At 40.4% G+C, this 13,747-nt stretch overlaps 1 protein-coding gene across 4 annotated transcripts in view; it reads right to left on the minus strand.

The window, feature by feature from the left end:
* BMP2K (BMP2 inducible kinase) overlaps positions 1–13,747 on the minus strand; it is a 205,377-nt gene continuing 191,630 nt past the window's right edge. For 3 of the 4 annotated variants that reach the window (XM_075861433.1, XM_075861448.1, XM_075861426.1), the window contains 2 exons: positions 11,592–11,693; positions 1–3,929 (listed from right to left, as the gene is read on the minus strand). In XM_075861433.1, coding sequence (XP_075717548.1) covers positions 2,548–3,929; positions 11,592–11,693 — 1,484 coding nt within the window. In that variant the 3' untranslated portion in view covers positions 1–2,547. The remainder of the gene's footprint in view (positions 3,930–11,591; positions 11,694–13,747) is intronic. The other variant, XM_075861440.1, reaches the window with a different exon arrangement.

Below are 13,747 nucleotides of genomic sequence, written 5' to 3' on the forward strand. Positions count from 1 at the left end.
GTAATTAGTGTGTGTGCACATACCCTAAGTCAAACGTGTCCGTTTTACATGCGTAAAAACGCAGCGTTTTTCCTGCATTGCAGTTTAGTCTGGCATCAGTGTACGGTGCGTGTCTGCGTTTTTTACACGTGTATGTTATCCGTATGTCACGAGTTTTTTACGTCCACAAAAAAACTGAAGGAAGTGTTTTTCTTTTTCTCATCATTTCTTTAGCAACTGTTGCGTGAATCACGGACAGCACACGGATGACGTTTGTGTGCTGTCCGTGATTTTCACGCACCCATTGACTTCAATGGGTGCGTGATGCACAAAAAACGCACAAGTGTAGGCCATGCAGTTAGTTTCACGCAGCAGACACGCTATGTGAAAAACAATGTCTGAATGTCCCCATTGAATTGCATAGGCACGTTGTTAATGCGCGTAACACGGATGTGAAATACGCTCGTGTGAATAAGGCCTTCGAATGGCAGGCCAAGATTGGCTGATTTTAGAATTTTTCAAAACAAAGTTCTGTAAAGTTTTTGTCTTGCTCATTACAGAAATACTGATCTATGATAGTCTTAGGCCTTATTTACATGAACGTGTTTCACATCCGTGATACGCACGTGAAAATCACACACGTCGCATGGACCTATGTAACTCAATGGGGCCGTTCAGACAGTCCGTGATTTTCACGCAGCGTGTGTCCGAAGCGTAAAACTCACGACATGTCCTATACTTGAGCGTTTTTTTGCGCAGTCAATGGGTGCGTGAAAACCTTGCACGGCACACTGACGCACTTCCGTGTGCCGCGTGTTACAGTTGTTAAATGAAGGGGAAAAAAAAACCAACGCATTCATTGCAGTTTCTAGGCATCAAAACCGCGTGTCATAAGGATGGCATATGCGTGAAAATCACACAGCCACGCACCAAACACTTATGACACAAGGAACTGCAACGCGCGCAAAACGCACACTTTCGTGTGAATGTCGCCTTATAGGGATCTATGTAAAGGGTAATCTCACATGAAATGATGACAAATCTAAGCATTAAAAAAAATGAATATTTGCAGGATACATGAACATAAACCTAGTTTTGTGGAAAAAAAAATCTGCATCATTAGCATCAAACTCAAATGTGTCACATTTTTCAGGTATAAAAAGTATCACTGGTATCCTGGATATTGACAAACGTATTATTATGCTTTTCACATATCTCAATCACAAAGATTCAATACAGACATTCCACCTAAACCAACGTATAAACAGAAATCGTCTTAGTGGCTCTCCAGACAGTAAGTTTACATGACTATAAATGTCACAATTTGTAGTGGTATCCGGAAACTACACAAGTTCCTTTTCTTTAGTGAAAAATATACAAATGCAGCAGAATACTGATAGAAAACTTCAGTATCAATTTGGCAACATTCAATGTTTTAAAGCCTCTAAGTGATAACTTTACATGAACAATTTTTAACATATAGTAGCTCCCTGGAGTGTGGCCCTCAATGGAATTTAGTTTTTAATTCTTTATGCCAAGTTCTCAATATCGTAGAGTGTGGATGGTTTGAACAATGTTTAGTCATGGGACATTTACTACATTGCGTTTATGTAAACAAGGGCAGCATAAAATTGCTAACCGGCTCCTTATAAAGGAGGTGTCTGGGATTCCAGAAACCGCATCACTGTTTTTAAAGGGCTGGTCTGGTATTGAAGCTCACCCCCATCCAACCCTCTTTCTAATCCTGGACAACCCCTTTGATGTATTTATAGCTAATGCACAGAAAAAGCTTAAAGGGGTATTCCCAGAATGGCCAATTATTACCTATCCATAGGTAATCCATCAATTTCACTAAGGAGAACATTATATAGAGTGGCTGTCGATCATGCGTGCTGCTGCTCCACTCAAAGTCTATGGAAATGATGTAAACAGCCGAGTTCAGCACTGGGCTGTTTGCATAAGTCCCATAGACCACACTCGACGGCTGCTCAATTAAAGCTCTTCCTCACTGCAGGGGGTGCAGTGAGAAGCAACAGAGGATTCGGGGGCCCCATTCTCATGATCGTTGGGGGTCCTAGCGATCAGACTATTATCATCTATCCTGTGAATAAGGGATAATTGTCTCTTCAGGTACAATCCCATTAAGGGCAACTGAACTTACAAAATTGGGTCACACACACACACTTTAGTAAAAAAATACAGAAAGAAACCACATAAATCAATAGTGTATTAAAAAAATATATAAATGGTAAATTCCCATCATGTGGTTCTACAGTCCACAGATCTGTATGTTATACCAACTAATAAGAACAATTACACTACACGAGAAATAAAAGTAGTGCAGAGGAATGCGTTCTCTTGTGAGACATATATTAAAGCTATCATATTTTTGCCATAGTATTTAAAATAACAATAAAAATATAAATATATGTTTCCAGACATTGTCTAGGTGTTAAAAATGTGCTAAAGATTAGGATAATGCTTTGTGTTATCTTAGAAATCCGTATAGTTTCAATTTAAAAAGAAGTTTACGTATAACCGTTTAAATATTCCAATAAAAATTGTAATCTATTGTTTCGAAGGAAACGGGGCTGCACCAAATGGATCTAAATCTAATGGTTGTGATGGCGGCTGCTGGCATTGTGGTTGTGTTACACTTTGTAACACTAGTTCAGTGAAAGGCACGGCACCAAAGTCATCCATTTTGGCATGATCACTACTGAGGTAAACTCCATGCAGTGAAGTCTGCCTTGGCCTGCCAGCTGCCACGGAGTGATGATCGCCACGGTGATCTCCAAGCCCATGATGTTGAGGTTGCCTCGGATCTTGAGGATGAAAGGGTTTGGCACCAAAAGGGTCCACCATGCTTTCATCTGTTTGTAAAACGTTGCTGCGATCTTTCACATCGTTAAGAGAAATGCTTATGTTTTCCTTGGAGTCAGATATAGTAAGAAACTCATTGCTGCTCTGTGAGTCACGTCTTCCTCCTTTTTTGTGACGACTGACTTTTTCAGGAGTGCGGTAACTGGGTTTGACTGCCTTTTTTGTGCTAGATGGAGTTCCATGGTGACGCTTTCCATTGTTGTTTGCTGGTTCCTGTTTTGTTCGTCTCTGACGAGATGATATCTTCTGCAGATTGCGTTGCTGCTTTACTTTTTGCTGTGTCTGGTTTCCAGCTATTTCTTCAAATGGCACCAAACCAAAAACGTCCTCTTCACTAGACATCTTTACTTCTTGCATTGGAAGAGGGTGAAAGGGTGAGCACCCAAATACATCCACATTACCCAGAGACTCAATTTGACAATCTTGCAGGTCTAATTTTCGATTGAACGGTGCTTGAGAAAACACATCAAATTCATCCTTCCCTTTTTGATCCATGATAATTGGTGGCGTTTCCTTCACGCATTGTTCTTCTGGAACTTTTCGTGTATTAAGACAATAAAATGGAATAGCCCAAAATGCATCCAGCTGTGGATTAGATGACTGTTTCACATGGTCTATCCTAAGTGCCTTAGTGAGATTTTGTGGACTCTTAGTAACACAAACGGGGCTATTCTGCTTCACATTGGAATTCTTTGTTTTTGTACGATCATAATCTGAATCTGAACTGTGCTTTTCTTCCTCTTCTTCTTCTGAATCCATTAACAGAGGCCTTTGTCCAAATATTTCTGGCTCTGTGTCATTGTCTTCATGGAAGATGCCTTTGTCCCCATGTAAAGTTTCTTCATTTTCTAGATCATCATCTTCACTGCTCTTTGGAGAAGGACTGTCCGAATCAAAGTCACTTTCAGAGTCTGCACCCTCCCTTAATGCCCTTTGTAAAGACTTTACATGGACATTTTGCTGTTGCTTTTGCTCTTTCAGGGACACATTTTGTTTTTCATTTTTGCTCGAAAGTTTGGAAGCACCTTCCATACCTTTTAAAGTGTCTAATATTTTTCCAAGTGAGCCTATAAATAAAATTAAAATAATTTAGAAATGATAGTACCAGAACAAAAATTATAAGCCAGTATTCTATCATTTATTACATGTACTCTACTTTGTAGAATGCAAAAAATAGAATAAACTATACTTAATCAAGGTTTTAGAATAGGTAAATGGGTTTCTTCTATAGGTAAGTAATACGTTGTCGCAGCGGACTGGGCAAAAGCTGTGGGTCATCTTTTCATTGTACACATCACTTAGCTACTTAAAGAGGCTCTGTCACCAGATTCTCAAATACCTATCTCCTATTGCATGTGATCGGCGCTGCAATGTAGATAACAGTAACGTTTTTTTTTTTTTTAAAACTTTCATTTTTAGCCAAGTTATGAGCTATTTTATATATATGCAAATGAGCTTTGAAATGGACAATTGGGCGTTTTTTTTTTCGTTATGTCCAACTGGGCGTGTATTGTGTTTTTAACTGGGCGTGTTTACGTGTATGACGCTGACCAATCAATGACCAGTCAGCGTCATACACTCATCTCCATTGATTTACACAGCAGCGATGTGCAGCCGCATACACAGAGATTAACGTTAATCGAGTGTCCTGATAATGAATACACATGAAATCCAGCCTGGACATCATGTGTATTCAGAATCCTGACACTTCTGACTCTTTTCTGTGAGCTTCCAGCAAGCCACTCGTAATCTCGCGAGATTACGGAGGTAAACAAGATTTCGTTTCCCTTGCTGGAAATCTCAAAGAAAAGAGTCAGAAGTGTCAGGATTCTGAATACGCATGACGTCCAGGCTGGATTTCATGTGTATTCATTATCAGGACACTGCAGTAACGTTAATCTCTGTGTATGCGGCTGCACATCGCTGCTATGTAAATCAATGGAGATGAGTGTATGACGCTGACTGGTCATTGATTGGTCAGCGTCATACACGTAAACACGCCCAGTTAAAAACAATACACGCCCAGTTGGACATAACGAAAAAAAAACGCCCAATTGTCCATTTCAAAGCTCATTTGCATATATAGAAAATAGCTCATAACTTGGCTAAAAATGAAAGTTTAAAAAAAAAAAAACAAACGTTACTGTTATCTACATTGCAGTGCCGATCACATGCAATAGGAGATAGGGATTTGAGAATCTGGTGACAGAGCCTCTTTAAGAGGGTTGTCTAATTTATAAAACAGATCTTCAAATACCCTTTTAGGGCATTTTGAATTAATAGAGGAGAGGAGAAGAGAAGCCTAGTTCAGGACCTTCATCTATTAGCCAGAGAAGAAAGGGGCTACATAGATTGTTTCTGATTCTGGAGGTCCCAGCACGACTGTATTACACGGACAGCCCACTGATCTCAATGAGAATGTGTAATGCTTCCTTTCTCCTTGGTTGGTGCTGCAGGGGAATACTTGCTGCCAGGCTCCACCATTGATTAAAGGAGTTTTCCCAGATTAGAAAAACAGCTACTTTCTTCCAAAAATAATGCTTTACCTGGTTGTATGTTATTGCACATCAGCCACCTTGACTTCAATAGGGCTCAGCTGCAATACACAAACCATGGATAGGTGTGGAGCGGTTTCTGGAAGAAAACAAACGTCTTTTTCTAATATGGGACACCCATTGATCAGTTTATCTTTGTCCACTTTTAACAATCCCTTTTTGTTAGAAGGGTCAACTTGTTCAGATAGCGAAGACAGATTCAATTCTAGTCTGTCTAGTTCTGAGAAGAAATCTTTGCAATGGACCTACCAATCCTGGACAAAACAGGGTCAATACTGCTATATCCTGTGCTTTTCTGCTAACGGCCAAACATTAGAAACGGCTTGAAGTGGTTCACCAGGATTAGAAAAATATTGGCTTAAATGAAGCTGAGCTGCAATACTAGACACAACCTATACACAGGTGTGACGCTGTTTTTCTAAACCTGGGCAACCCGTTATATGAAGGCTCATGGATCATAAAGTGGAGACAGTTTGCAAATAAAAATCCCACAGAAATACATCAGACATCGGCGTCAAGTGTGACATACAGCCTAAACTATACTTGGTGAAGTTGATCTTATGACTTTCACTAAGAACAGGAAGGATTTCCAGGATTGCTAAATATGGGTGAACCTTCATGTTTTAAATACTATATTTCGTAAAGGACTAAAATATGAGTATTGTCAAAGCAGAAAATGTCCTTGATTTCACGTGTGAAGCTTTCACTGGCCGATCAATGAAAAAATGTGATAAAATAGAAGTGAAAACAATTCAGAGTCAACATCTGCTGACCACGAAGGGCTTACATTTCTCCACTTATAATCACGTCTGTAGCCTTTCAATGATAATTCTCATCCCTCCAGCAACAGTCAGGGGAACATCTTTAATCATACAAGATCATCCCAATCTTCAAGGAAATGTTATGTTCTGATGTTCTTTTTCCCAACATCCGATTAGACCTGATTAATGCCTTGCAACCAGTAATTACATGCCTTCTGCTGCATCGTCATCGGGGGGGTGGAAGCAACAAGCTTTAGGTCTTCTCTCAATTGGAAACATACTGATACCATCTTTTCACAGCAATTGGCCACATGTCAGGCTCAAGGATTACCGAGACATTTCACCTAAATCTACACAATTTCTTTGAGGAATGGCAGAGAAGCATCTGCTCAACATTGCTGGAGATTTGTGGCACCGACGCTGCCGTTTTCAAGACATACAAAGACTGGAAATTAAAAAATGTCTCTGAGGTTTATATTTTGTAATATAAATCTTTGATGTAGGTCAAGCATAAAATACATGAGATCATTAAGACGACTATTTGTTCAGAGGGTTTAAGCATTACGCAGTGAATTTCTAAAATAGGAGATGGCAAAATAAATTGGTTTTTAGAAGTATTATTTCATATAAAGATGAAGCTTGTCACATTATAAAAAAACAGTTGGTGGATGAGGTGGTTCGGTATTTCCACAATAAATAAAAAGTGATTCACTTAAAGTTGACTTATGTGTTTGTGTTATTTGTGTTACGATTATGTGTTTGTTTCTATTAGTATTATATTGAAGCGCACATTTTTTTCTATTTGCATTTATATCTTTACAAGATTTCTGCCACTAAGAATTTTCACGAGTAACAAAAAAAAAAAAAAAAAAAAAAGAAAAAATTCAACATTAAAACCGATCTAGACTTTCCGGTTTTCTTCTTTTATGGAAGAAATTAATATTTTATTTTGATAACAGCAGAAAATAGACGTGGTGAGGGAAGGAAGAATAATATAAATGCCCCAAACCCAAACTATGTTCAAACAAAATTCGATTTGGGATACAGTTTGAGCTGAATTTAGTATAATAATATAGGATAATTATATTTAGGATAATATAAAGTGATTTACAAGGTGCAGTCAAATTAAACAGTCACTTGAAAAAAAGGCCCTCAAGACTCTTAGGCCGGGTTCCCATAGGACGGATACGCTGAATAAAAACCATGCGGCGTATCTGGCCTGGAACCCGCAGTACAGTCCTTCCGAAAACCGCACCACATCGTGGTTCGTTTTTTCAGAGGTAATTTCCGCCACGGAAAGCAGCGGTAAAAAACGCTCACACTTACGTAGGTTGTTGTTATGGTGACGCGTCCCTCCTGCGCAGTCTGGCCTCCCTGGATGACGCTGCAGCCCATGTGACCACTGCAGCCTGTGATTGGCTGCAGCGACGGTCACATGGGATGTAACGTCATCCGAGGAGGCTGACGCTCTGACGTCATCCAGGCCAGCCTCCTTGGATGACGTATCATGCCATGTGACCACCACTGCAGCCTGTGATTGGCTGCAACGTCATCCCAGGAGGCCGGCTTGCAGGAAGAAGAAGGGCGTTCAGGGCTAGTATGATTTTTTTTTCTCCTCAGTTGCGATTTTTGTAGCGTAATCGCTGCGAATATGCCGCAAAAGTCTCAACACTTGGCTTTCTGTTGCGGGTTTTGTATCCCCATTGTATTCAATGGGGAATACCCGCCACAGAAAATCAAAAACGCAGCATAAATTGACATGCTGCAGAATTAAATTTATTAACGTTTACGCTGCGTTTTCTTCACGCAGCGTGGGCATAAGATTTTCTGAATCTCATCCACTTTGTTGCTACTTTAAATGCTGCAGCATTTACGCTACGTGGGAACCCGGCCTTAGAGTATGTTAACATTAAACGGATTAGTGGCAGATTTTCCACAATGAATTTCAATGCTGAAGATCTGCATTGCAGTAGCAGCAAAGTGAAAAAATTTCATCTACACGCTGCGGAAAAAATCCGCTAACTAAACCCTCAAATTAAAAAACTGCACCACAGGTGAATCTGCAGCATATCAAATTACTTTTGTTGCCGTTTTTTCCCATTGAATTCAATGGGAGGTAAAAGCTGCAACTAATAGCATATGTTGCGATATTTGCAGTGAAAAAGCTGTGATTCCGCCGCAAATAACTCAAATCTGAAAAAAAACAACACTTTTTGTTTAAATTTATGAAAAAACGCTACAGTTAACAGCCTTGCATTGTCATAGCGACGGCTCCTTGTTCCCCCATCTGTGCTCCGTGCAGCCCGGCCTCCTGGGATGACATTTCATCCCATGTGACTGCTGCAGCCAATCACAGACTGTAGCTGTCACATGGACTGCAGCATCATCATAGGAGGCCGGGCTGCACGGAGAACAGAGGGACGCATCACTATGAAAACGCCAGTGAACGTTTTCAGCACTGTTTTCCACAGCGGTGGCCCCCGGCCAAAAATCTGTACCACAATTTGATGCAGTATTTAGGACTGAATTCCATGTGGGCTCTGGGTCAGATACGCTTTGTACTCTTAGGGTATGTGCACACGATAGCGGGCATTTACGTGTGAAAAGACAGACCGTTTTCAAGAGAAAACAGCTGCGTCGTTTCACACGTAAATGCTCCTCCTCGTAATATACGAGGCGTGTGTGACGCTCGTAAATCTTGAGCTGCTCTTCATTGAGTTCAATGAAGAACGGCTCAAATTACGTTGCAAAGAAGTGTCCTGCACTTCTTTGCCGAGGCAGTCAATTTACGCGTCGTCGTTTGACAGCTGTCAAATGACGATGCGTAAATTACAGGTCGTTTGCACAGTACGTCGGCAAACCCATTCAAATGAATGGGCAGATGTTTGCCGACGTATTGTAGCCCTATTTTCAGACGTAAAACGAGGCATAATACGCCTCGTTTACGTCTGAAAATAGGTCGTGTGAACCCAGCCTTACACACTTACAAACGGTCAACAAGTAGAACTCACAGAAAGTAGGTCTCACTTGAAGAGTAGAAGTTGTAAAAAAGTTGCTACTTTTGAGAAGCTGCATGGAAATTGTATTTCCCTTGCTTCTTTCCAACTTCAGATCAGTAGTGATTCTGCCAGTGTAAGTAAATATTAAGTACATTTAATTAGTTAGCTTATGTGCTTTCAAATGGGAGCTACATTTTAACGCCATAAGTCATTTTACCTGAAAGTGAATATGAACCCTCATAACTTTATAGGGGTTAGAGTTCTGTTTTTCGGATATAGAACTCCATATTCCTTGCACAGATCTACAATGCATTCGGAAAGTCTTCAGACTCTCAGTTTTTTCACATTTTGTTATGTTGAGTCCTTGTGATAAAATTTTCTCCCCGTCATTCTGCACTCAATACCCCATAATGACAAAGTGAAAACAGAATATTAGTAATCTTTGCTAATTTATACAAAAATAAAAAATAAAATATTGCATTGACATAAGTATTCATACCCTTTACTCAGTACTTAGTTGAAGCACCTTTGGCAGCGATAACAGTCTCCAGACTTCTTGGGTATGATGCCACAAGGTTTGGACACCTGGATTTGGGGAATTTCTGCCATTCTTCTCTGTAGATCTTCTCAAGTTCGGTCAGGTTGGTTGGGCACCATCGGTGCACAGCCAGTTTGAGGTCTCTCCAGAGATTTTCGATTGGGTTCAAGTCAGGGTACTGGCTGGGTCACTCAAGGACATTCACAGTGTTGTCTTGGCTGTGTGCTTAGGGTCATTGGCTTGTTAGAAGGTGAACCTTCAGCCCAGTCCTGGGTCCAGAGCACTCTGCATCAGATTTTCATTAAGAATGTCTTTTTACTTTGCTCCATTCATATTTTCCTCAACCCTGACCAGTCTCCACTGAAAAACCACACCATAGCATGATGCTGCCACCACCATGTTTCACTGTAGGGATGGTATTGGGCAGGTGATGAGCAGTGCTCGGTTTCCTCCAGACATGACGCTTAAAATTTAGGCCAAAACTTTCAATCTTGGCTTCTTCAGACCACAGAATCTTGTTTCTCACAGTCTGAGAGTCCTTCATCTAGAGAAATGGGAGACCCCCGGAGCTAAATTTTAAGTGTCATAGCAAAGGGTCTGAATACATATGTCCAATGCGAAATTTGAGTGTTCATTTTTAATAAATTTGCAAAAATTTCTAACATTCTGTTTTTACTTTGTCATTATGGGGTATTGATTGCAGAATGATGGGAAAAAAGTATTTTTTTTTATTTTAGCACAAACCCTCAACATAACAAAATGTGAAAAAAGTGAAAGGGTCTGAAGACTTTCCGAATGCACTGTATAGTTAGATCTGGAACGGGACTCCCACCATTGCTGAATCAAAGGTGCAGAATCGCTCAGCTGTGACCTCCGGCTGTAATCAGTGCTCCCTGTCGGGCTGAAGACCGCTCACATAGAACGACAACTCTATGCGAACCATCTTCAGGTTGATGAGGGACGCTGATCACAGCCAAAGGTGAAAAGCGCTCAGCTGAGCGATTCTGCAACTTAGTTTCAGCAATGGTGGGGGTCTTAGCACCCGGACCCCCAACGTTCCAAACGTTTGGTAGGTCTTTGATATAAGTGCAGTCACTTTGTAAATGAAAAATCCTGTTTGCCTACAGCCACCACTAGGGGGAGCTTACTACATACTGTTTATTCATTGAAATCAATCATAAAACAGTATGCAGTAAGCTTCTAAACTCTCAATAGAGGGGGCTGCAAGCAGCTAGTACATTATCATTTCAGTAGACTGTGCTATTCTCGTACAAGGTCTTTTTCTGCTATTGCAGCCTAACCTAGCAATAGCAGAGACAGTCATGAATGAGGGTGGTGCTTTTTCTGGGGGAAAAAAAAAGGAGACTCTTATTTTCTAATCTCATACAACCCCTTAAACACTATTAAGAATGGCAATACTACAAGTGGAGAATACCTCCATAATGGCATGTTATGGAGTTTGACTATTTTTCTTTATCGCAGATTCTCTATAAACAAAAATTGAAGACACACAGAGTTAAAGTATGGGCCCATTCTCTTGGCACTGTATAGCAGATCTGTACCAAATGGATCCTTAATGCAGCTGTGTGAATAAAGCCTATTTTGGGGAAAAACCAGTAAATTCTAAATATAATCGAATATAATCTGGGCACACCATATTATGGAGAAATAGTTATACGTATAACCCTAAGCTTTATAACTACCCAAATAGTCCCAACACATTCCATTATAGCGGTCAACAGGATTTTCTTGACTTTACTTCTTTAATTTAAGCAAGAGATAAGAGCATAGAAGCCGATATATTATAATTACTTAGGAATGAACTCATAAAATTTGTTCTAAGCATTCACCCATTGTAGTAAACAGATGCACTTGCCTGAAGCAGAAATAAATGGAACAGAACCAAATGCATCTTCAGAATGTTTGCTTTGTGAAGCAGGAATTGTGACTGAGGATGGCCTGCACTCCTCAAATGTATCTGCAAAGGAAAATAAAAAAATACAAACAAAAAATAAAATAAAACTGGAGGAATGAATGCTGGTCTGGAACATAAATTCATAAAAAGAAACAAAACCTAAAACCATCGATTCATAGTAAAATATATGTTTACAATAGTTATATTTACCAATTAAAAAATTCAAGAGGAGTAAATGATATGGAAATAAATAATTATTAAGTTGTATTTATTATATGTGGGTCTCCAATGCATTGTTTGTTTGTTTGTTTGTTTGTTTTTTTGAGAAAAACATTTGGAAAAAGAAAAGTTTAAGTTAAAACCAGAGGTTGTACAAGATAAGCTGCGAAATAAATAACGTGACTTGCACTAGGTTTTATTCTAGGTCATTCAGAGAGAATTACACTAAGGATGGGTGAAGAGTAGTTAAATAGATATGTTTGGCCAGATTAATACTGTACAGTGCAGTTTTTTGTACACACACCGATTGGCCATAACATTAAAACCACCTGCATAATATTGTATCAGTCCCCCTCATTCCACCAAAACAGCTCTGACCCATCGAGGCGTGTACTCCACCAGACCTCTGATGTGTCCTATGGTCTCTGCAGATCTTTTAAGTCCTGCAATTTGCGAGATGGGGACTCCATGGATTAGACTTGTTTTTCCAGCACATCCAACAAATGCTTGATCGGAGTGAGATTTGGGGAACATGAAGGCCAAGTTAACCACCTTGAATTATGTCAAGTTTCTCAAACCATTCCAGAGCAATTTTTGCAGTGTAGCAGGGCGCATTATTCTTCTGAAAGAGGCCACTATCATTAGGGAATACCGTTGCCATAAAGTGGGCTACCCGGCCCTAAACGCAGCAAGCTGCAATGCACTGTGTGTTCTGACAACTTTTTATCATGGCCAGCAGTGACTTTTTCAGCAATTTGTCCTTGTCCAACCAAGGAGAGTTTTCTGCATGGAGTTTATATGTTCTTCCCATGTTTGCGTGGGTTTTCTCCCACACTCCAAAAACATACAGATCGGGAACTTTGATTGTGAGCGCCACTGGGGACAGTGAGGACAACTTCTTTACAATGCTGTGGGATATGTTAGCGCTATATAATTAACATCAATAAACAACATAAGTGCTGCAGTCGTTTTTACGTGGGATTGGACCAGACAGGCTAGCCTTTTCCCTCCACATGCCTTAAACGCCCATGAACCTGGTTGTCCTTCCTTGGACCACTTTTGGTAGGTACTAACCACTACATACTGGGAACATCCCACAAGACCTACTATTTTCAAGCTGCTCTGACCCAGTCGTCTAGCCATCATAATTTGGCCAGTGTCAGTCCCTTAGATCCTTACACTAGTCCATTTTTCCTGCTTCCAACACCACAACGTCAAGAGCGGACTGTTTACTTTCTGCCTAATATATCACACCCCTTGACAGGCACCATTGCAACAAGATAATCAATGTTATTCATTCCACCGGTCAGTGGTTTTAATATTTTGGCTGGCGCTAAAGTCAAGGGAAGGAGACAACATGTTCTAAGAATGTCTATAGTTGGCAGCAGATATATATATATATATATATACACACACACACACACATTATCCTCTCTCCGGTTGTATTAAAACTTGTATTGGCCGCACTGTCTTATCAGCGCTTTCCGAACGAGGTCGCAGTCTCCCCGGTCACTGCTGTTTGAACGTGTTACATCTGTTTTTTTGTGACTGCAGTGCGAGAAACAATGGCTGCCCCACTTGTGATTTGACCGAAAGAAGAGCAGCGTGCAGTGATTTGTTTTTTGTGGGCTGAGGTTGTGTCTGGTGCCAAAATTGATTAAAGACTTTGTGCACAGTATGGAGAAAGTGTTTTTTTTACGAAGAAGTGTATGAATGGATAGAGAAGTTCAAGGAAGGTCGCAGAAGTGTCAGCCATGAAGAAGGAGCCAGATGCCCGTCCATGTCCGTGATTGATGACAACATTGAGCGTGCACCCTATAATAGTGATCTTACCCCATCGGACTATCACCTGTTTGGTCCCCTGAAAGAAGCTCTAAGAGGACGAAGATTCAAGTCTG

Source organism: Rhinoderma darwinii, chromosome 1, assembly GCF_050947455.1.
Source record: "Rhinoderma darwinii isolate aRhiDar2 chromosome 1, aRhiDar2.hap1, whole genome shotgun sequence".
Lineage (NCBI taxonomy): Eukaryota > Metazoa > Chordata > Amphibia > Anura > Rhinodermatidae > Rhinoderma > Rhinoderma darwinii.